The 22,748-nt window shown below is 37.3% G+C and overlaps 1 protein-coding gene across 6 annotated transcripts in view; it reads right to left on the bottom strand.

The window, feature by feature from the left end:
• The window catches only part of GLIS3 (GLIS family zinc finger 3), a 163,992-nt gene that overhangs the window by 32,833 nt on the left and 108,411 nt on the right, over positions 1 to 22,748 (bottom strand). For 5 of the 6 annotated variants that reach the window (XM_069001657.1, XM_069001656.1, XM_069001653.1 and 2 more), the window contains exons 4-5: positions 15,555 to 15,716; positions 14,061 to 14,171 (exon numbers count right to left, since the gene is read on the bottom strand). The exons of the other annotated variant lie outside the window; for it this stretch is intronic. In XM_069001657.1, the coding sequence (XP_068857758.1) occupies positions 14,061 to 14,171; positions 15,555 to 15,716 (273 nt within the window). The remainder of the gene's footprint in view (positions 1 to 14,060; positions 14,172 to 15,554; positions 15,717 to 22,748) is intronic. 6 annotated transcript variants of the gene reach the window in all.

A 22,748-nucleotide genomic window follows, 5' to 3' on the forward strand; every position in this document is an offset into this window, starting at 1 on the left:
TTTGGAACAAAATAGAGGGCAAAACACAGATTCTGGTTCAAATACTGTTGATCAAGGCATTTCTTTTTCCTGTAAAGACATTGAGAGTAAAACCTCCCTCTATCTCAGTCAAGTATTTTTACATATTTCACAAAAAAACTTGTAATTAAAAGTTTTCACTGAAACCAACTTGCATTTTGACAAATGCAGGGAAATCAGAGCTATGATTTTTCTTTAGTATGTCAGGAAGCGCAGAACAGACAATGAAAAGACAGATGATCTTAAAACCAAGCAAAAACCATGAACCATTCTCTGCAACCCTAGGATTTTATCTTCAGTTAAAAAAGCCATAAAGGAGAAATAATAATTGACCAGATATAACTGCTGCTGTCTATTTCTTGCTCCGTTCTACTGCTTTTCTTTTCCAGCCTGGACTGTAGCCTTATCATTCAACTGCAAAAGAAAGTTGACACTCTGACATCTACGTGAATCCTATCCCAGCACAGATCTCCCAGCACTGTGACTGAAATGTGTCACTTCCCCATGATCATCTTGCTTCTCTCATGATCACTCAGCTGAGCACCAGTACAATCATGCTGGGACTGAAAACTTGGACAATCTGTTTTTAAGAAATGTATGGTTATGAAGTTACCTCAGTGAATGGTGAAATCAATAACTGACAATTCTACCATGCTGAGCACAGCCATTTTCTGTGTGCTGTAATGTAACCTAAATTTATGGCTGACCAAAGTTCAAATTAACAATCAATTGCTCTGCTCACTTAAAACTTTCCTGTATTTGATATTTGTTCCAAATAATAGTTTTTGAATTTATTAACTCAATTTTATGGTAATACTTGTGAAGTTTCGTATTTGGAAAAACAGAACCATTTCCATTATCACAATGTGGCAGTTTTTTCTAATATACAAAACAATCTGTCAGTCATGATTTACAACTGTTTTACTTCTGTGACAATCAGCTAATGTTTATCGCCTTTCAGAACAATGGATGGAAATTCCACTCCTGTACATTTTGCATATGAATAAATAATTACCCAAGATTAAATGAAACAAGCAGAAGTAGTTAGAAGGGATTAAGATTCTTATTCCTCAGTTTTCAATTTCATTATATTTGAGTTCAAAAGCAGAGGCATGCTGTTGATTTAATGAGTGACATAATTCCAGAAAAAATGTCTCCTTACAAGAAAAGATCCTTTTTTTCATGTTTCTCTCACCAGTGTGTGTTTTATCTGAGATCTGCATGTTTTTGTACCACCTGGCTAGTTTCTTCAGCATTGCTCCTGTATAACAGAAGTCAGACACCATCAAGGAAAACTTACAATAGTTGTGTTTATGAATACACTTCATATGAAAAGAAGCAGTATAGTTTGAGAAATCCTAAACCACACAAAATATTTCAGTAACTTCAAAACCTGCCTATACGTATTCAGATGAACTTGATTAATTCTGCACCAAAGTCCAGAACTCCGTCAGTCACTCAAACATGCCAGTTATCTCATCGAATCATAGTATTTTAAATCTTGCTTACATAAATATGTGCTTAATGGATTATATATGCATGCTGTGCACCTAGTAGAGTATTTACATATGTAAGTGAGACATTAGTGATAAATCTATTTATTTTATGCAGGTTAGATATGTGTCTACCATGTCTAAAACCAGCAAAAAACCCCTAAATACTGCTATGTTTCATTGACAGGAATTGTTTTACACTAACTGTGATAGCTCTATAGATGTGGTTTTGTTTTGCATATAAAGACAAGGAGGAATTTCAGCTATTCACATAGTCTGTGAATTAAGCTTACTAAGAAATACTTGTCAAATACAAAGTCAGTAGTTTTTACTCATTTTTATTGTTTGTAATTTAAGCTGGCATTGGGAGAGTGAAGCACAACCTGTCTACACAGAGCCACATATTGTACTAGCTTTTCTGAAGGAGTAGCCAGAATTTAATATTTACTCGTACAGTTAGAGTAAAATTATGTCCTGTTAGTATCATGACATTGAGAGTACATAGATGTCCCCACTAGAAAATTACAAGTTCACTGTGAAGTGATGCTGTAAGACAGTATTTACTCATATTATAGTTTTCCTTGCTAGATACAGTTTACCTTTTAACTCACAAAGATCAGCTTCAAGGTCCAGTGCTTTCTTGCACAGTACGAAACCTTTCTCTCAACAGAAAATGACACAGAATCAATAAAAATTGTCCTAATTCTTGCTTCTGGAGGCTTCAGACTTCTTGGGGCAAAGAAGCAATGCAGACAGAAGGGATCCCTCTGTACCTTTTGTATTCAGTGAGTCATCTGTGCAGGACTTCTAGAAAGAAATGTTCTGCTAATTGTCTACCACAGCTTTCACATATGTGTGTGTGCATGTGTGTGTGTGAGTGTGCTACTTTTCCCTGCTTTTACATTTCTATTTCAATTAAACCCTTGGCCAGAAAACCAATAAAAATCAAGTTAAACTAGCCTGTCTGCACAGTAGTAATGTCAGGTTCTATGCAAGAAATAGTTACTTTTGTTACTCTCAAAGTTTTACTATATTGAACATTTAAGTTCAATACAAAAATGGTTTCCATCTTAATGTTCTAGCATAAATCAGGAAAACAGACTAAAAATGCTTTTCAGCATCTTGCATTAAAAATCAAAAGGACCTGGAACCTACACAATTAGATAACTTTGGCAAATTTCAAGTTGAGAAGAAATTCCGATTTTAAAGCAATACTACAAGAGGAAAACATGGTTGAATTAAGACTGACAACACTAAAATTAATTCTACTTTTATTATATATAGAAAAGAGTTTTCTTTTGATTGGTATTATTCTAATTTGAGGAATATTTTGGATTATATCATCACTAAAATGATACAGACCACCAAGAACACCACTTTAAGGGGAAAAATTGCAGCTGGGCCAGATCTGAAAGGAAACTTTGAAAAACAAAATCCAACTGAGAATCTTAGTTTAAAGAAGGGAAGTACAGTTTGAGAGAGTGCAGTGGCCTTTTTCTAAAATAAACAAAAAAGCCACAGTTCTGTTGAAAATTGATTATTATTTTGCTTCACACAACTAGAAAGCACCCATACAGATGTTTGCACACACACACACACACACACATATTATTTCTCTTCCTGTCCCATATCAGATTGTATCAAATCTGAAATGTTATATAAATTATACCTATGACCCTTTCTATTTCATCTTCTTTTTCAGGCAGTTCCAAGAGGCTTGTAGCTGATTGTTGTGTGAACATCAGTCTAATAGCTGACCTGTTCATATTCAAAAAGCAGGAAAAAACCTACTGTTTCATGCCAGAGTGATTTGGGGATATAGCTATTATATGATACTGCTAAGCATCAGTTTTTCCAGGTAAGCGCAGCCTGACAAAGAAAACACTTGTACTGTAGAATTATTTGCTTTCCCTTTCTGAAAATACATCTGTTTGGCAAATTTTCACTTAATGAGAGGAAAATTGTGTAAAATAAACTTATCCACCAGGTGCTTCATTTAATACAAACGTATTTTTCTCCCTATCACAAATTACCAAAAATTGCCATGAAAATCTGTAGATAATGTCAGCAATTGTTAGTATACAGAAAGAAAGGTTCTCATTTTTTTTTCTTTTTTTTTAAACTGCAGCATCCTTTATTGTAACATTGGCCTTCACTTTAAATATTTGATTTTGTATTTATCTCCACCAGAACCTAAGTGCATGCATGTACCAGGTCATATGTTGGGGTCCCTCCCCTGCCATGTAGCCCTGAGGGGAGGCAGTTCCTCGGCAGAGCCCCGGCCATGGGGCTGGAGAAATAAACATCTCTGAAACATCTATCAAGAATCTGTCCATATATATTTCTTTTCCACGGGACTCCTGGTTTGATATAGGCGTGTTACAGTAATCCCTGCTGTAACAGTCATACATGGAAATACTCTGTTCAAAATAATATCTTGATTAGAGCCTAGGACTAGAACTGAAAAAACTCTACCATTCAACTATCATGAGATCAAAAGGATTAGCCTTCAGGCATATGATTTTTACTTTTGTAAGGATTCCTCTGGACATCCCTGTACATTTTCATTCACTGTCCGTGAGTTGTCTGTTTAGTGTGCTACATGGCATGATACTGATATCAGCCAGACAGGAACTTTCTAACACAGTTTTGAGTATTAGAGAGCAGGCATTCTTTAGTGCAGTGTGCTGGTCACTCAGGGGATTCTTCCTCCAATTGCACATCCTGAGCATCGGGTGAACAGTGTTTATCATACACACTGATCACACATTCATTAGCTATTCCCCTTTACTAGCTGTTTATATATCACTTTAGTTGACATAGTTGCACCCCTGATTAGAACTCCTTATAGGTTCTTTGGTGGTTTTCAATGTCCCATGTCCTTTTTATGTGGCTTGATCCCTGCTTTTGAGTAAGTGCAATATTGTTGTTTTGCATAACTTCTGCTTTGTCAGCAGAGCTGAGCTGGCATCCTGCTTGTGTTTTGCATGGCTTCTGTTTGCCTGAACTGCATCCTTCATCTATTTCTCCAAGGCTGTGCTGTTCTGTTCTATTCTCCTTATCAGAGTAAAATGCTGTTCTGCTCTACTGTCCTTATCAGGTGAGATGATAATGTGAAGTGCTGGCTAGGCTGGCACTGCTGACTTTCCAAGTTTCTACTGCCTCTGATTGACTGTTGAGCATTACTGAGTCAGGTTGGGGTTTCTGTTGTTGTTAAAGCCATAATTCAGCTTACAGAGCAGTCTCATAAGCAGCTGTGCCAGAGAAAGGGCAGAGTTCTGCACCACAGGGAGGAAAGAAATGGGCAGATGAAGGCCCTCCTCAAATGGGCACTGCCAGTGAGGCCAGTATATCACTGCTTCAGGAGCAGTACTGAGGACTCCAAAATCAGTACTTGCCAATGCAGCTGCCCACACCCATATCCAACAATGTGAAATTGCAGAGGACGTCTCAGCCTGGAACAGGAACATTCATTGAGGACAGTACTAAAGACTTGAAGGGTATTTGTGCTGGTGTCAGGGTGCTGAATTTGCAACCTCTTTGGCATCCTGTGCACAGTTTATAACTTGCTTTCTCAGACCCTGGTGATGCTTAAGGGGCATAATGAACTGGACAGTGCATTGAAAGCCCAGGCGGAAGTGTGACAGGCTAATGAGAATCACAGAATTACAAAAACATAGAATAATTTAGGTTGAAAAACACCAGTATAGTCACCAAGTCCAAGTATACACCTACCACTGCCAAGTCCACCCACAGATTCTCTCAACCAGGCCATTGAAAGAAAGACTCCTTCTCTATCAAGACCATGTTCATGCATATGCTGTGGCAGGGAAGTAAAGACAAAGAAATAGAGAAAAGGGTATTGTTTGATATCAAAACTGGACCCAAAAAACATGATATGCTATGAGCATGCACTGACAGCTGTTTACAGAATTTTGAGACGATCTGGACTTTTTTTTTTTTTTTTTTTTTGCCATGGGTGTAAATATAACGTGGGTGACAGCACTTGTTCTTTCTTTCTTGCACATTTTTCAGCACATCACACTGCCAGAGTACAAACTCAGGACAGAAACCAAGTGCAGGAAGGAATCATCATATGGAATAACAATGTTAACGAGTAAGTAAAATGAATCAACAATCTCTTGGTTATAAAAACTGCCACAGCAGTCAGAATACTATGAAAATCACTGGGGGGGTTCAACTTTTCCTTCTCCCTGGTGAGCAAAGTTCTAAATGTAGTGCTGGCAAAGCATAACCCCCACAGTGGAGCTTCCTTGAGAGGCATGTGCATCCCACCACAGCACACATCACTGCTGCTGCAGCAGCTGGCACAGGGACAGGGCAGTCAGCCACACCAGAGCTACACTGCTTTCAGAGTCTGCTTTCCTGTTTCTCACTGGCAACACTCAAAAGAACTGGTCATTCCTAGTCTCAAAAGTTTCCCAACAAATTGTATGATTAAATTCCTTAAACACTGCTGCCCATTCCTAATCCGTTTTTGCAAACTTCCCTTTCAGGAAAAATTGCTGAACGCCATGGTGTCTGATTTATATTTCATTCTGAAGACAGGAAGTACAGGGATTAAAGTTGAGGATTAAAACACTTACTCTTTACTGCATTTTCCTCTGCAGAATAGTTTCTTAGTTGCCATGGGCACTGCTCACTGACCCCTCGCCCCTGAATGCACTTCTTTTTGCATCGGTGACATTTTTAAAGTGGATTCCATAGAGAACAAATGAGGGAAAATGTCCTTATTTTCAACTACTCTCAAAGCAAGAAAATAGATTGGCTTCTCTTTCAACCCATTCTCTCCCTTTTGCAATTTAAACAGTGAAATCTGAACCAAGAGTCAGGATAAGGTCAAGCAAAAACTGAAAGATGCAGAAGCAGCTTATCTCATATGGTAGTATGTTCGCTCCCCATGTGGAAGGTATTCTCAAACAGAGCAGTTCCTCCAGATTAATACAGTCACATAATGGAGACTGTCACTGGTAATTAGCTTAGTGCCTGAATGACGTTCTGAAACACCAATGGTGTAATGCTCTAACCCTCCTTGGCTCCCTCCTTCCTCATCAGTTGAACCTTCTGAGCTGGAAAAAAAAAAAATTTCTTTCATGTAAGAAACACAACAAGCACTGTGTTTCTTGAGTTGCAAAGAAAGCTTAGTTCAAATACTGAAAAAGAAAGGAAATGAAAGAAAAAACTGGAAACCCATCATGACATTAACACACAAAAGATACCAGCTAAAAAAATCCCCAGACACTATTTTCTTCTCATATTATTCACAAAATCTAAAGGCAGGTATAAAACTTCGGTTTTTCTAGAATCTTTAAACAAATTGGTAGCTTCATCAGTTGTGGGGTAAAATCAATATGTAGTCACAATAAAAAGCCTGTTTCTACTGTACTGTAAAGCAATTAAAAAATGAACGATCAAGAAGTGTAGAGCTGTGTAAGAGGCAAGAGGTCTGTATTATTTTGCTGAGGGAATATATTTGCTGACATAACCCACAAAATAGACATCCAGACAATCTCTCAAAACTTTATAGAAATTTCCATGTTCACCTTTTGAAAACACCTGTATGCCTTGGTTCCAGAGAAATTTTGTTCAACAGGTGAATATTATGTCTTTAAGCAATTGGGCTTTTTCGTATTTCTTGTTTTCATTGTAAGGTGGAAAGGTTTATATATCATAACTTCAGGTTGGGCTGAGAAGTGTTTGAAATCAGCCCTGTGGGAAAGGACTTGGGGGCGATGATTGACAAAAAACTCCACATGAGCTGGTAATGTGCACTCACAGCCCAGGAAGCCAAACGTGTCCTGGGCTGCATCCAAAGCAGCGTGGGCAGCAGGGCCAGGGAGGGGATTCTGCCCCTCTGCTCTGCTCTGCTGAGACCCCACCTGCAGTGCTGCATCCAGCTCTGAGGTACCAGCACAGGAAGGATGTGAAGCTATTGGATTGAGTCCAGAGGAGGCCACAAAGTTCATCAGAGGACTGGAGCACCTCCCCTACAAGAACAGACTGAGGAAGTTGGGACTGTTCAGCCTGGAGAAGAGAAGGTTGCATGGAGACCTCACAGCAACCTTCCAGTATCTGAAGGAGGCCTGCAGGGAAGATGGAGAGGGACCCTTTTTCAGGAACTGTATAGACAGGACACGGGTGACTGGCTTAAAACTGAAAGAGAGTAGGTTTAAATTAAATGTCAGGAAGAAATTCTTTACTGTGAGGGTGGTGAAACACTAGAATAGGCTGCCCAGAGAAGTTGTGGATGCCCCACCCCTGGAAGTGTTCAAGGCCAGGCTGGATGGGTCTTTTAGCAACCTGGTCTAGAGGAAGGTGTCCCTACCCCCAGCACGGGCATTGAAATTAGGTCTTCTTTAAGGCTCCTTCCAAGCCAAATCATTATATATTCTATATACCTTATACATTACAGGGCTCTAAGAGAGAAAAGGTGAACTGTTAGAAAAGGAATTTAAAAATACTAGGCTTCAGAAGAATTCAGTTATTAAGATCTGCCTCTAAAGGTGAGGATTTTGTATCTCCTTTTTGCTAAAATGGGGGTTGCAAAGTGGGAGAAGAGGAATACCTGCAGGACCTTTATAAGCAAGGTGGCTTCTGTAAAGCCCCCTCAGTTCAGATGGGTATCCTCATCAAGTTCAGCAGAGGCCACTCTGCAAGGCAATACCAGTAATTGCTTTGGCCAGACAATTTATATCCTATCGTTTTCAACATGCTCCACACCTAGTGTGGACTGTCTGCTCTACTACTAGCCTCTACTACAGTCTGAAGTAAGAGTGGATATGGCTGACGTGTCATACTGCTTGCTTCATCTCATCAGTGCAGTATATCACCATTTTTCTCATCATGATCAGGAAAAGTATTATGAAAACTTCCTACCATTGTTAGCTGATCAGTTTTGGAAGAGCAATAAATGCAATGGGGAAGAGATCATGCATTAATAGCAGCAAGATCAGAGAAATTCTGATTGCCTTCTGTCCTTTATTCCTGCACAGCAAAATAAAAGCTGAAAAAACCTCCTTCCAGTCAGATGTCACAGGAAGAAATGATAGAAGCAACCATTGTCATTGGGATTTTTTTTTTGCTAACTTCCCAAAAGTGACTGTTCAGCCATCATTTTACAGCTGACCAATCTGTGTGAAAAAGGAAGATTATTGGACAGAAATAAATCAATCTAGAAGCCATGCACATACCCCTTATCTCTTTTGGTCTCATCACTCCCTCCATTCCTTAGTGATTTGGTACATGCACCATATAAACTACAATTTAAAAAAATCTCCATAATGTCTAGATAATTTTTAGAAATATCCTTTGGGCTGCCTTTTCTAAAGCTATGCCTCTATGATACTTGATTTCTGGCAGAGACAGTACAAAAATTTTTGTCTCAGAAAAAAACCAGAAGAATAAACATAATTCCTGTGTTAAGCTAAGACTCAATAGTAACCTAGGAGTGTCACTGATGCATCTGCTGAGGTGTTAGCCTATCTGATCAGCTGAATCCTTGTACGGGTTCCTCAAGACCCATTTGAATGATCTAAGATGGTGCAGGTTTACAGAACAGACAGCTTTTAGAGGCAATTTTCAGGTAAGCATTCAATATCTCAAAGCTTGTCTAAATAATATATCTGACCTATAAATAATTTAAATGAAAAGAACAAAGATGTGATCTGGTCACTGTTAGAACTGCCAAGGAATCAAAGGCTGGTCAGATGAAAGAAGATATTATTTGGTATAAATCATCCTTCAATTCAAAGTCCAGACTTGGACTTTTGCGTTCCCTTTAGCTGATCTTGTTGATGTCAACTGTTTAAATTTTCTCTTCCTTTTTTTCACAAAGATGGAGCTATCTTCATCTATTTCACTTTCTTTTAATTAAATAGAAACAATCTTTCAAATCTTTGTGGGGTTTGGGTTTTTTTGGCAGGACACATTCACTTAAAGAACTATTATATATGACAACAGCTATTCACTGGTATGGATAAAATTAAAACTATCTACAAGCATAGCCACTGCATTGTTCCGATGATAAAGTCAATGTTACTGAACTGATCTTGTCTTTGCCAAACAGCTGCACAAAATTAGAGCAATCTTTTGTCCTTTTTAAATTGTCTCTCATATATTTGAAAATGCACTTTTTTAAAAGAGAAAACTTTTAAGAAAGGCAATGCACATTGCAGATATTCATGACAAGATCTACACAAAACCAGTGGAGAGTCCATTCCATTCCTTTCACAGTGGAAACTGCACTGCAGTATTTGAAAGTGAATGAAATATTTTCTTTAGATTCACAAATACAGATTTCTTCAGCATGACTGCTACAGAAATAGCAAATTACTTTTCATGGTATACTTATATGGAAAAGACAATGATCTCATACTTGTACAAGGCTGAGTGCTAGGTTACACAACAAATGGATCTTCATGAAGAGCATATTGACCTTCTATACAGTTTCAAACTGCGTCTCTCTTACAAAGAATGCTGAGAGAGTTGGGCCTGTTCACCTTGAGAAGAGATGACACAGGGGACCCCATCAATACCTGTAAGTGTCTGAAGGGAGGGTGACAGAGGATGGACCAGGCTCTACTCAGTGGTGCCAAGCAACAGGACAAGAGGCAATGGGCAGAAATTGATGTACAGGACGTTCCACCTGAATATGAGCAAGAACTTCTTTACTGTGTGGGTGATTGTGCACTAGAACAGATTGACCAGAGAGGCTGTGGAGTCTGCCTCACTGGGGATGTTCAAGAACTGTCTGACACAGTCCAGTGCCGTGTGCCCTGGGATGACCCGGAACAGGGAGGCTGGACCAGATGACCCATTGTGATCCCTTCCAACCTGACCCATTCTGTGGTTATGTGTTCTAATAGTACAGGATCTGGATTGTGTTAATGATATGATATGGACATGATAATGAGTAGAATGATATGAATAGAACAGAACAACATTTTACTCTTATCAAGGACAGTAGAACAGAACAGCACAGCCTTGGAGAAATAGATAAAGGATGTAACTTAGGCAAACAGAAGCCAGGCAAAACACAAGCAAGGATGCCAGCTCAGCTCTGCAAGGCTGAAAAAGCAGAAGTTGTGCAAAACAACAATATTGCACTTACTCAAAAGTGGGGGTCAAGGAACAGTGACCTAAAAATGACAAGGGACATTGAAGACAAACCCCAAGGAACCTATAAGGATATCTGATAAGGGGTGAGACCATGTAAAAGAAAGTAAAACATATACACCAAGTAAGGGTCAATAGCTAATGAATATATGATTATTTTTGTATGATAAACACTCTGTTTACCTGATGCTTGGGCACTCGATTGGAGACAGGATCCTCTGAGCGACCAGCACGCTGCAGTAAGGATTCCCTGCTCTCTAATACCCAAAACCATGTTAGAATGTTTCTATCTGGCTGACTGCAGTATCACTATGTTCCATAATTTCATTTTCATTTTCAACTTCAATAAAAAGAATTATGAACTAAAAGAGCTATGGATTCTGGATTTTGAATACAGTACTACCAGTTCACAGATGAAAGACATTCTGTGTTTTACTGCAATCAAAAAAGTGTAGCCAACTGAAAATAAGCTTACTTGTCTAGCCAACTTACAGAAAAAATCTTGTAAGTTGTCCTGTCAAAGCTGAAATGAGAACAAGATTAAAAAGAGAATACATTTCAAAAGTAATTGTACTTGAGGGGCATGTTGTACATTAACATTCCTCTCAGCATCACTATAATCTCTCAATTTGGGTACTGTCTAGCTCTCTTTCACTGACTTCCTGGCTTAGAAGAAACTCCATCTATCTTCCCAATAGGAAGACGAAATCCTGGCAGAGTCAGCAATTTTTCTTTTTTAAAATAAGATAATAAACACTGCTTTTTATTCCACCAAAATAATTTAAGATTACAGACTTATACCTAAAATATTTTACTAAAGATTTTCAGCATCTGTTCACAGATATTTTCATGGTCTTTGTGTACATGTTTGCCCTCATTTTTATCAAGAATTTTTCAAATTACACAAAGATGATGAAAGCAGGCATGACTATCTTTACTCTCTCATTGCTCTGCTTTCCTTTGAAGAGTAAATGAAATTTTATTGTACTATCCATTAAATTGCTTTCATTAAATGCATTTGTGCTGGGATCTTCTTGGTATATAGGATTTCATCTCATTACCTGGAGAGATTCCCAGTTAAATGTATTTAGTGAATAACTACAGAAGGGGAACAGTGACTGCATTATGGATTTGCAGGAAAGGCATTTTTGCCTTATATGGTAAGTCATAGACATATATCAACAGAAGTTGCTTAAAATATTTGAGAGATGGAAATTTACCTATATCCCATTGCATAATCTGGCCCTATCTTAAGGATCCAAGGAAAGAGTCAAATACTTTGAAGAAACATCTACAGAATCCGGGGTGAAGACTCAATGTAAACATCAGCACAGCAAGTAGCTGATTCTACTCCTATGAATACACTTCATCCTGCTATTTAAGTCTGTGCAACATCAAAGACACATTTGCAGGTACAGTCTTGGAGAGCCAGCAACCTAAGACGCCACAACAATGTCACTTGGTATGCAGGGGGAGGTGAAAAGGAGGATTAAAACCAGTCAGGCACGATATATTAAAGGAATCCATGACTAACGGGGTGTGACAGCAAAGGGTTTCATTCTTTGTAACAGAATAGATCCCTACAGCTGGAAGTATTAGTGCACTGTGTCTTTATCACCTTGGAATTTTTATGGTTATTTTTGATGAATTCACATTTTCGTAATTACCTTTTTGTCATTAAGCCAATTTTCACTTTTAATTAAATTCATAAATAACCTTAATTCTTCAATAAAAGGTTTTCTGTTCTTATTTTTTGTTATTATTACTGTCAGAAAATATTTCAAATACCAAAGTATAATGTTAGTTAGTAATTATAACTTCTCAGAGGTCCAGCAACAAACTATGTTGTACCTTGTAAACATTATGCAAACTTTATCTGTGTTTTAAGTATTTCGCTTGATAGAAGCCTCAATTTTTCTTTTGTTTTTGTAGAAGTTTGGCATATTTCTCCTTATATATATTAATATATCCCAAGTGACCAGTGAGCATAAATAAATCCTTATCAAAGAGGGATGAAAAAAATGGATAATTTTAAGTCTAGAGTGTGCTCACAGTGAAGTGAGGAGTAAAAAGGGCCAAGTTTAAACTGTTTGGCACAAAGAGGAAATTAAAAATGAGCAAAATCAAATAGTGATTGAAATGCAAGAAGGAAAATCTGACATAATAGTGCAACATGAGAAAAAAAAAGAATCAGTAACATGTTATTTCACCTTCAATGACAGTAACACTAGAGCAGACTTTAATTACTATATTAAGGTCCATTATGCCAATTTTAATTGAGGCATCACACAGCTTCTCAGAACGCAATGTGCTGACCATGCTTGTAGGAGACGGTGTCTGGATGGCCAAGTTGCACTTCTGGGACAGGCAGGACAAGGCTCACAGACCTCATTTGGCAGTCCTGCCTCTGGGCAGCATTCACAGGAACAAGGGAGCCAAAGAACTACTTACTAAGGTGAAAATGAATGCTCATTTACTTAATCTCTGATACAGGAGTGGACACACATAAGTTTAATGGAAATCCCTCATGAACACTGCAGGTCAGTTCCTACTGCCATGTCCGGCTTCAACAAACCACTGAATAAAAACTTACTCTTCCAGTTTTTATACTGCAGCTTTAAATACTGCCACTCAACGCTTCCAGTGCTGCACAAGCAATTTTCTTGCTACTTTCTGTGAATGGCTGTGCATTTAATTTTAAAACATCTAAACTATAACTTGTTCAACATGGGGTTGACATCTCAAAGATTTATCTATCCCTCCCTTCATGCATGTCTCCATTTTATCAGAACCAGGTTCCTTTAAAATGAAAGCTTAGACTTTCAACCTCAATAATCTAAAGTGCCAGTGATTAATATGAGCTATGATGAAAAACGCTCCCCCCCCCAAAAAAAATCATTCCCTTAGGTCACAACTCAGCTCTTTAGAGATGCACTTATACATATAAACAGTTGATGACTCATGGACTTGATATCCACAGGGAATCAGCATTGTGAAATATCTTGGTGTTGGAAGTATCTGGAATATGGAAATATAATTCAGAGCCTAATCTCACATACTGCCCTCATCCTTCCATCTGAGACTGGCCAGTATTTTGTAATATTGTGTATTTACCAAGTGGCAGAATTTGAAACCAAGCATTTCTGTTGGCAAAAATTATTTTTATTTGCCTTGTTATGTACACTTAGTGATTAACCATCACATCAAAAAACATAAATCTTCAAATCAGGCAGCCTCATTAAGTCAAAGTTGAAATTATCTATATATGAACCACATCTACATATAATTTGCTGGTTTTTCTAATTCACAGTCTGAAATCAACCCAAGTACTTGAAGATGCATTGAAACATCTAATACTATAACACTGATTTCTTCACATACGCTTTACACCAGTCAAGACAGTAGAAAAATTACCTTTTTCCTGACTTGTTGATCTTTGGAAGAATGGGCTTTCACATGCTTTCTCAGGGAACTTGGATCTGTGTACCTCTTAGTACATCCTGGAATCTGACATGCATAAGGTTTCTAAATCAAAAAGAGAAAGGATAAAGCTGCTGTTTCATCACAGATTATTTTAACTCAGGATAATCCTTTTTGAGCCTTGGGATGCTGCAAACCACATTACTACAGAACAAAAATGTACATTATTACAAGCAGAGTGCTAGCAATTTGTTAGAGGGGGAAAGGATGAAGTAAAGCTTTTAAGGAAGACAAACAAAAGGAAAGCTTTCATTACAGCACCTTTCATTGTTACCTTTTTTTTCTAATCAGTACAATGAATATTGCTGGATATACTTACAATTCTTCCACCCTCAGAGCAATCTTTGACTTAATCAGAAATTACAGTCTTTAGTGAATCAGGTAAAGAAACTGCAGTAAAGGCCCAGAAAGACTGTTTAGGATTATAGAAGAATCTGCTTCAGAAAAAGAGAACAAGAAAAAGTGTTAGTTTACTATATTACAAAGAAGGCAAGCAAAAACCAAACCAAGTATTGAAGTTTCAAAAGTATAACATACAAAAAAAAAAAAAAAAAAAAAAGCATTTTAATGTGAAGTACCAACCAACTGCTTCAGCTCACATTTTTTAATAACACTTCATTTTAGAAAAATACCAGTCCTGTCATATCTTTATAGTTTTCTTAAAGCCCAATAAATCTAACTCATATAAATACCTCATCTTGCGTGTTCTAATCTGTCTGTCTTCCCTGAAGATTTGTAGGTTCACAATACAAAGTATTAAATGAACATTAGGTCAAACTGTTTCCTGAAATTAACTATTTTGCAATTTATGCACTTATGTTTCACAAAGCATTTCTGAAAACACCTTGTACAAATAATTAACTTGCCAGCTACAGTATCAACTATTAAAAATTGATAATTTATTTTTTAAACACCCATTTAATTCAAATGACGTTGTTTTAATTGTATTTCTGAACTCCTGCCCTTTGGAAACTGTCTCTGAGAAAACATGATCTTTTGTTCTGAAACAGAGTTTTTCAAAGAGATCTCAGCTGTGACTCAAATTTAAAAGCAACAATCTGTTAGCATGAAAATTTTTAGATTAACAAAATTATTCTACCTCTCTTGACTTTCTGGTACATGTCCTAGCCTTAAGTTTTTGTCAAAGAAAAGCACTTATTATCGCAGATGGCTTCAGTTTCCCTAAATATCAACTAAGTGGGAGAAAGCTACTGCCTCCACCTGCAGCAAAGACCACGGAACTGTGGTCTTCTCATCAACTAGTTTGGTCCATCTTCTTGCATGCTTAGATTACTGGGTCACTTTTGAAGCAGCTTCAACAGCCTCATCAGACCTATCTCTTATGGGCTACCTGCTGTCACCAAGCTGGAGAAAAGGATCAGATGGTCTATTGTACAGGGGACTGCAATGGGACTTCTGTGTCCTTACAGTGTCCAGGTGTGTCCTCTGGTGCTTGGCGCGGTCACTGGAGTTGCTGAAAGCTTTCTGGCAGCCAGGGTGCTGGCAAAGGTACGGCTTTTCACCTGTATGGCTCCTTAAGTGAATCTTGAGATTTTCTAGTCTGGAAAAGGCTTTCTTGCAACCCTCAAACTAGAAAAGAAAAAGAAATTATTTGAAAGGAAAGCACACACAGTAAACTGCAACAGCAAACACCGAACAGAAGATTAAAAGGGCATGCAGAGACCTCCAGCTTGCTATGGCTGGGTAGCTCCACAGGGCCTGGCTTCTCAGAGTAGGTGTTGCTGCAGGGTTCAAACTATTTAGAGTGTAAAAATGTACCTATCCTCCCTGCACGTGGCTGAATTAGGAGAGCATGTCGTAGATTTTGCAGATGGCACACTGAGACCGAAAGGGACCAACCAGCTGAGAATGCAGCACCTGTCTGGTTAACACAGCACCAGCTGATTCTCCTCCCTGTAGCCCACCAAGAGCAAAACGGTCACTGTGAGGTTCCCGAGACCTCTGCTAACCAAACCATCCCTATCTCAGCTCCAGGCTTCTTTGGATATTAGCAACTGACCCTGAGGTATCTCCTAGTACCAGCCCAACCTACAGAGCAACAGCAAAGACATGCAGGGAAGTACCAGTCTGCTCTGCCTCGCTAATGGTGATGCAAAAATTGATGCAAAAATGATTTCTGAAATATATTTTTACCTTTCTGCCATGAGTAAATGTATGAAGCACTAGAAATACTGTAAGCTTGTCAAAATAGGATGTAATACATATGGGAAACCAATAACCATGTGGCACAGTACTTCTATACTTAATCAAGTACTGCATCTGTGGAGAAATCTATGTTTATAGGAACAGAAAACAAGATTTTCATCATCATGTTCTCATAGTATACTGTAACCTAAGGAAAAGTAAAAGGTCCATTCTATTTGACACCAGCATTTTTATATGCACTTGATTTCAATTAGACTTAAATATTTACGACTATCAGAAGGACAGGCTTTTTAAAATTCTATCAGTCAGGATCAATTAATCTCATTAGTTTCAGCTGCTGCATATCCCACTATGCAACATCTAAAGCTTCTGATGCATAACATGCTAGTTTGCAGTTCTTGCATACTTGCAAAAGTAATAATTCTGTAGCGGAGATATCAAACATTTCTAAAGCTAACACAAAAATTTCCATCATTTTGCTACCTATTAATTACCTGTTAATTTTATTCACTTGAGAAGAAACAGGCCATTTTTCACCAGTGTCAGAATAACACAACTAAATTTTATTATATATTATGCAGCAATATGTTTACAAAAGCACAGATAGGAAAAATGACAGAATTCTGATCATAATTGGCATGCCTTTCTTATAAATCAGTAACATCCTCAAAAAAAAAGAAAAAATATACAAAATTTGTATCACTTAAGCACATCTGTCTTTTGGATTACTGCAAAAAAGAATTACAAGTTCAAAGAATAAAGTATAAATCACATTACCTATAAGCCATCAATATTAAAATTAAGATTAAGAAATTAAAGTTTGATAAAGAGGATGAACCACCCCGCTATACCATGACTGCGATTTATCTCTCCCACAAATTCATTTTAGAAAATGTCTCAATCCAGGAAACTTTTTATTTGTATTCCATCCCTTTATACAAAGTGAACCAGTGCTTTTCAGATGATCCACTTTGATTTCAGATTATCCAGATTGACCACTGAACATTAATTTATGCTTGTATAAATAGTGTTGCCTTTATGTTTACAGACCTTTAGCATGCATACAAAACATTGTTGCAAGTGTAAAAATATTTATACTCTTAAGGATATATTTTTAGAAAATATTACAGAAAAAATAAAAAAATAAAATACACCAATACATCTTACAAGTGCCTTGATAAAAATATCACATTTCTCTAGGAAAAAGTAAAGAGTGGAGAAAGCATAAAAATATGGAAGCTAAAAACTAATTTTTCTAATAAGAAATTAATCACAAAAATGATAGAATTATAGAATGGTTTGGGTTGGAAGGGATCTTAAAGATCACTTCATTCCAACCCCCCTGCTATGAGTAGGGACAACTGCTAGAACAAGTTGCTCAGTGCCCCATCCAGCCTTGGCTTGAACACTTCCAGGGATGAGGGACCTACAACTTCTCTGGCCAACCTGTTCCTGTGCCTCACCACCCTCACAATAATGAATTTCTTCCTAAAATATAATATAAATGTACTCTTTCAGTTTTAAGCTTTCAAAAAAATGACCTTCAAAAAGCAAAATAATTCAAGAGCACCTATGTTAAAATTAGAAGTCTACTGATTAGCCCATCTTATACAAACAAGTTATTCTTTTATAACAACTTCATAAAAGAAAAACCATTTATTCTAATGACTATGACTATGCTGTACATAAGTATAATTGTAGTACTTCAAGAAGCCATTGATTTTATAGGGTAAAACTCAGATCAATTAACAAGCTGTAGAAGCATGACTCTGTTTTGTTTATTTTGCAGGTTACTAAACTTTGCATCTTCAAGCATGCAAACGAACTTAAACATGTAAATGATTTTTTTTATGGTTGTAAAATTACTATTAATTTTAAATGGGCAAAAATGCTTAAGTAAGCAGAACTGGGGAGTGTAAACATAAAAATTTAAGAATTGTTATTTCTGAAGACTTCTGCATTGCTGAGTATAAATTGGAAGAAAAGATAGTTCTCTCTTCCCTCCACAGCCTTAAATTACTGTCTGGTATATTCACAAGGCAATATATAGTTGTGTATTGCTGAAAAGGTCATTCTAGCAAAACAGAGTCTACAAGCCTGTATTATTAAAAAGACCATCTTTACTCAACAGTTAATGAATGTTTCCTCTATAAATCAAATTTCTTGAAGCCTTGGAAATCTCTGATTCTTAAGATAAAAGGAAAGAAAAGATACTCTTTTCAGCAACACAGCAACACATTCTATCTTCATAAACAGATTTCAGTGAAAGTATCGCAGACAAGACAGGATTACTTCTGGGGGGGGAAGTCAGGGAGCTAACAGCTGCATTTTGAAATGGAACTCAAGTTTTCTAAGATATTAACTGTTGTGGTCACTTAAGTACATGGCATACATTTAGCATTCTGAATCTGTTTAACAGCCCTAAACATATGCCTGATTAAACAGGGTTTTTTGCAAGTATTATGTGGAATTAATTGTGCAATGTTTTCCTAAACTGCAATACAGAAATCACATTACTGAGCTTTTATTTTTACTACTGCATGCAAATTGAAACCATTAAGTAGCTCATACAGAAAACTTCCCCTCTGTACTTCCCGAAGTTATTTTTAAAACGCATTCATGTTTACTTTCTCCTTTTATAAGGCCAGTTTTGAAAAGCAAGAAACAATATATTTACAGGGAAAGGTAAAGCACATCAACAGAAAGAAAAAGCAGTGTTTTGACTTTAAAATATTAATGTTCTCATGAATGCACTGTTCATCCTTGCTTATGCAGCAATGATGTTCAGTATACCAGCAACCCTCCTGTAAAATGACAATATAATTTCATGGATTATATAAAATAATCTGTTCAACATCCAAACCCCTGCTGGATGCACCATGCATTTCTGAGCCCTGACTGGAATTCAACAGCCACCTTCACTATAAAATACATTTAGACTCTTAAACAATAGAACAGCATGGTAATATCTGTGTGAATACTTCAGTATCAGTAGCAGATAATCAGTGGCCAAGTGACTAAGAAATTAGTCAGTTTTCTCTGTAAAAGGAACTGTTCTGATTATCTCAGTTGATCACTAGTATAGCAAGGACTGAAGAACTTGTTCTGGCAGACATCTGTCTGAGCTCTGCCCATTCATTTTAAAGTATGTAGTCTTAATTTTAAAAGTCAGTCAGCCCAACTTCTTCTTTATCCCCTATCTAATATAATCTGATATTAAATATATTCACATTTTCCTGTCTGAATTTGTTTTGCTTTTGCACCAAGTGTCATTTTTTTCTTTTGTCATTTTTCTGCTATATTAACACTATAAGCAATGTAAAAGGTAACTTTTGATTCTAGGTATTTTTTGTTATCAAGTCATTTAACCTTCTCCCAAATTATTTATACATATCAAAATTATCTGCTGAGAAAGCATATACAATGCTTTCTCAGACTTACTTTGACATTGATTCCAAATCCCCCCAAAACGAAATTAAATACTTTTAGAAATACTGACACCTGAACAGTATTTGATTTTACAGAAATGTTCAATTGAGTATACAACACACTGTTACTATCTTCAAGTTTGGGCTTTTAATATCTTTTTTCATCTGAACCAATTATACAGTGATCCACAAATATTTTTCAGCATCACTGTATGTGGCAAAGGATCATCTTTTATTTTTTGAAGTGTGAAGGATAAGCATTTCCCTTCTCCATTGTCATGTGTGAGGAAATATTTATGGGATATTATAACAAATACATTTCATTACATGTTCCTCATCTGGTCTATCTCTAAGTTTACTGGGAGAGGTGTGGTTTTCCTTTTTAAATTTGACTTTGCTAAACATTAGCCTGCCTATAACCATTAAATTGAAGCAGCTGACTTTCTGTGTACAAGAGCTAGCTATCATCCACACAAAATCTCAATAACAAACTTAGATATTTCACGGACAGAATACATTCATTCTTCAATAAAACTGAATACATGTCTCAGGCAAGAAGCAAAAGAGACTGAGAGCCCCTCAAAAGGCTCTGATATAGGGAGACACATGAGCTGCATCCAAATGACCTCAGAAAGTTAGATATGGCATGTGCTTGATGGGAAGGTGAAGAACTCTTCAAATCTCTGCCAATCTGACTTGGGGGAAATCAACCCAACCCTAAGGAGCACATATTAACCAGGTGGTTCAAATGCATACTCAGAGTTTCAAAATACCAGCTTGTTAGGCTTAGTAACATATTCACTCATGGGGAACCTCTGATGATGCAAAATGAAAAGAAAAATGTGCACCCAGAAGCTAAGATACGTATCAGAGGGGAGAAATTCCCCACTGATTTTAAAAAGTCAACAAGGTAAGAAACTTTACCCTAGCAAAAATACTTTCCATGAAAAACCATAAGAAAATAACCAACATCTCTACCTTCCATGCCTTTTCTTCATTAAGCACAGTGGATGCCAGAGTGGTCCAAGGATACATGGCATCATAACTGTGGGACTGGGCTTTCCCCACTGCATCCACACAGGTAAGACAACCAGCGGTTTCACAGATATACAGTTCAAATCAGACCTGGCTCTTTTTTTTGCCAGCCAATGCATGGCAAACCCCCATTAATCTATGACTGATTGCACATGACCACATAGACACATGCACTAAAAACGCCTCACACAATGAAATTTGGTCCCCTTCTGACTGCTTCTGTATTCACCTGGGATACAAAATACATGATCCGTATTTTAGTGGTAGTCCTGTCAATGTTAGGTATTCAGGTAATATGAATCAAACTCCCTTTTTCACTTATTTCAGGATCATCCTAGCCTTCTTTAAGTCATAGCATTTTACTGAGGGTTTTGATTACAGTTGGTACTACTAAATTCCCACTCAGAGTTTTTTCTAGGTATAATTTCTCATATTGTAATCATAAGCTATATGTCTTCCTTCCTGCTTACATTTCTTTGCATTTGGCTGATTTACTATGTACCTTTTTATAATTCAATAATCCAGCAAAACTAATGAGATCATCTCTGTCCGTGGGATACTCAGTATTTGTAGCTCTACTAGTCCCTGTTAAATGTACGAAGTTTAACTACTTAGGACCACTATTCTGAGAACAAGTGAAGCACTCTTCATCTACTATTTACTCTTCAAATGGAATTTAATACAAAAAAAGTTAAGATCATTTTAGGTTGGAAAAGACCCTTCAGATCACTGACTCCAACCATTACCCCAGCACTGCCAAGTCCACGTCACCAAGCACCACATCTACAGGTCTTCTTAATGCCTCCAGGGATGGTGATTCTGCCACTTATGTGAGCAGCTTCTCCCAATGCTTGACAACCCTTTCAGTGAAGAATTTTTTGCTAATATACAAACCAATCCTTCCCTGGCACAACTTGGAAGTTATTTCCTTCCATCCTAACACCTGTTACTTGGAAGAAGAGAAGGATACCTGCCCCCCCAGAGCACTGTACCAACTCATGTAATGTACTGCTCCACACCCATTTACAACAGCGAATTACTGTTGGAGATTGGCTTGACAAGCTGCTTGACTTGCCTACTTTCATAATATTCATAAACTGACAATAAGTGTGACAAGTAAAAGTTTTAAATCTTTAACTTTGAAGGAATATATCTGAATAAAAACATAAACCATTCCTAGACCTTAAAAAATGCTGTCATCCATTAATGTGTATGTGCAAATGGAAGAAACGGTATCCCTAAGAATAGGAAAAAATAAATCTAGAGTAACATATGCATAAGGTCCCAAACCAAATCTTTGAATTATTCAATAGCCATGCAGCATTTTCTAAGATTTATTAGCAGATAAAAGGAACATTAATTATTTAACACTGTCCATCTGTCAATTAATTTTGAATGCTTTGAAATGCTGACCAGGTAGATTCTTCTGTGTCAGCACCTAGGCAGGCGGTATGACAAGGACACGGTATCTCTCCACAGCTTTGTATTTACCACACAAACAGAAGTAAAAGCTGCTTCTTTTATGGCTTTCAAACAAGAACAATGCATTTCAAGCATTAATTAATAGTCTTTTAACCATTTTCCTTCCTCAACAGTATTACCAGGGTGCTTCTCTGCAAAAGAAGTAAGTGTTTTCAAAAAATTGAGAGTAAGACCTCATATGAAAACCTTTTAAATAGCTTTTTATACCCCCAGACTCTCCAGCCTGGCAATCTTGTGAATGACACATAATTAGTGTCAGGCATCATTCAAACTGCTGACATCAGGTGCTCACTGACAAGGAGGCTGCAGTCACAGCTGAGATTTAAAGGCCCAGGTTCATCTAGTGCAAAGTGCTGTGCTTTTAACCCTTGAAGTGTTCAAATGGGGGAAAATGTAGCATTCAGAGCAGCACTTTAGTGCCTATCTGAACAGAACATATTTTCTAATGTGGTGGCTGAATGCTTTGGTGAATGCACTGAGCTTATATAAGGCCATACATTTTCCTCAAAAC

The sequence above is a fragment of the Aphelocoma coerulescens genome (assembly GCF_041296385.1).
Source record: "Aphelocoma coerulescens isolate FSJ_1873_10779 chromosome Z unlocalized genomic scaffold, UR_Acoe_1.0 ChrZ, whole genome shotgun sequence".
Lineage (NCBI taxonomy): Eukaryota > Metazoa > Chordata > Aves > Passeriformes > Corvidae > Aphelocoma > Aphelocoma coerulescens.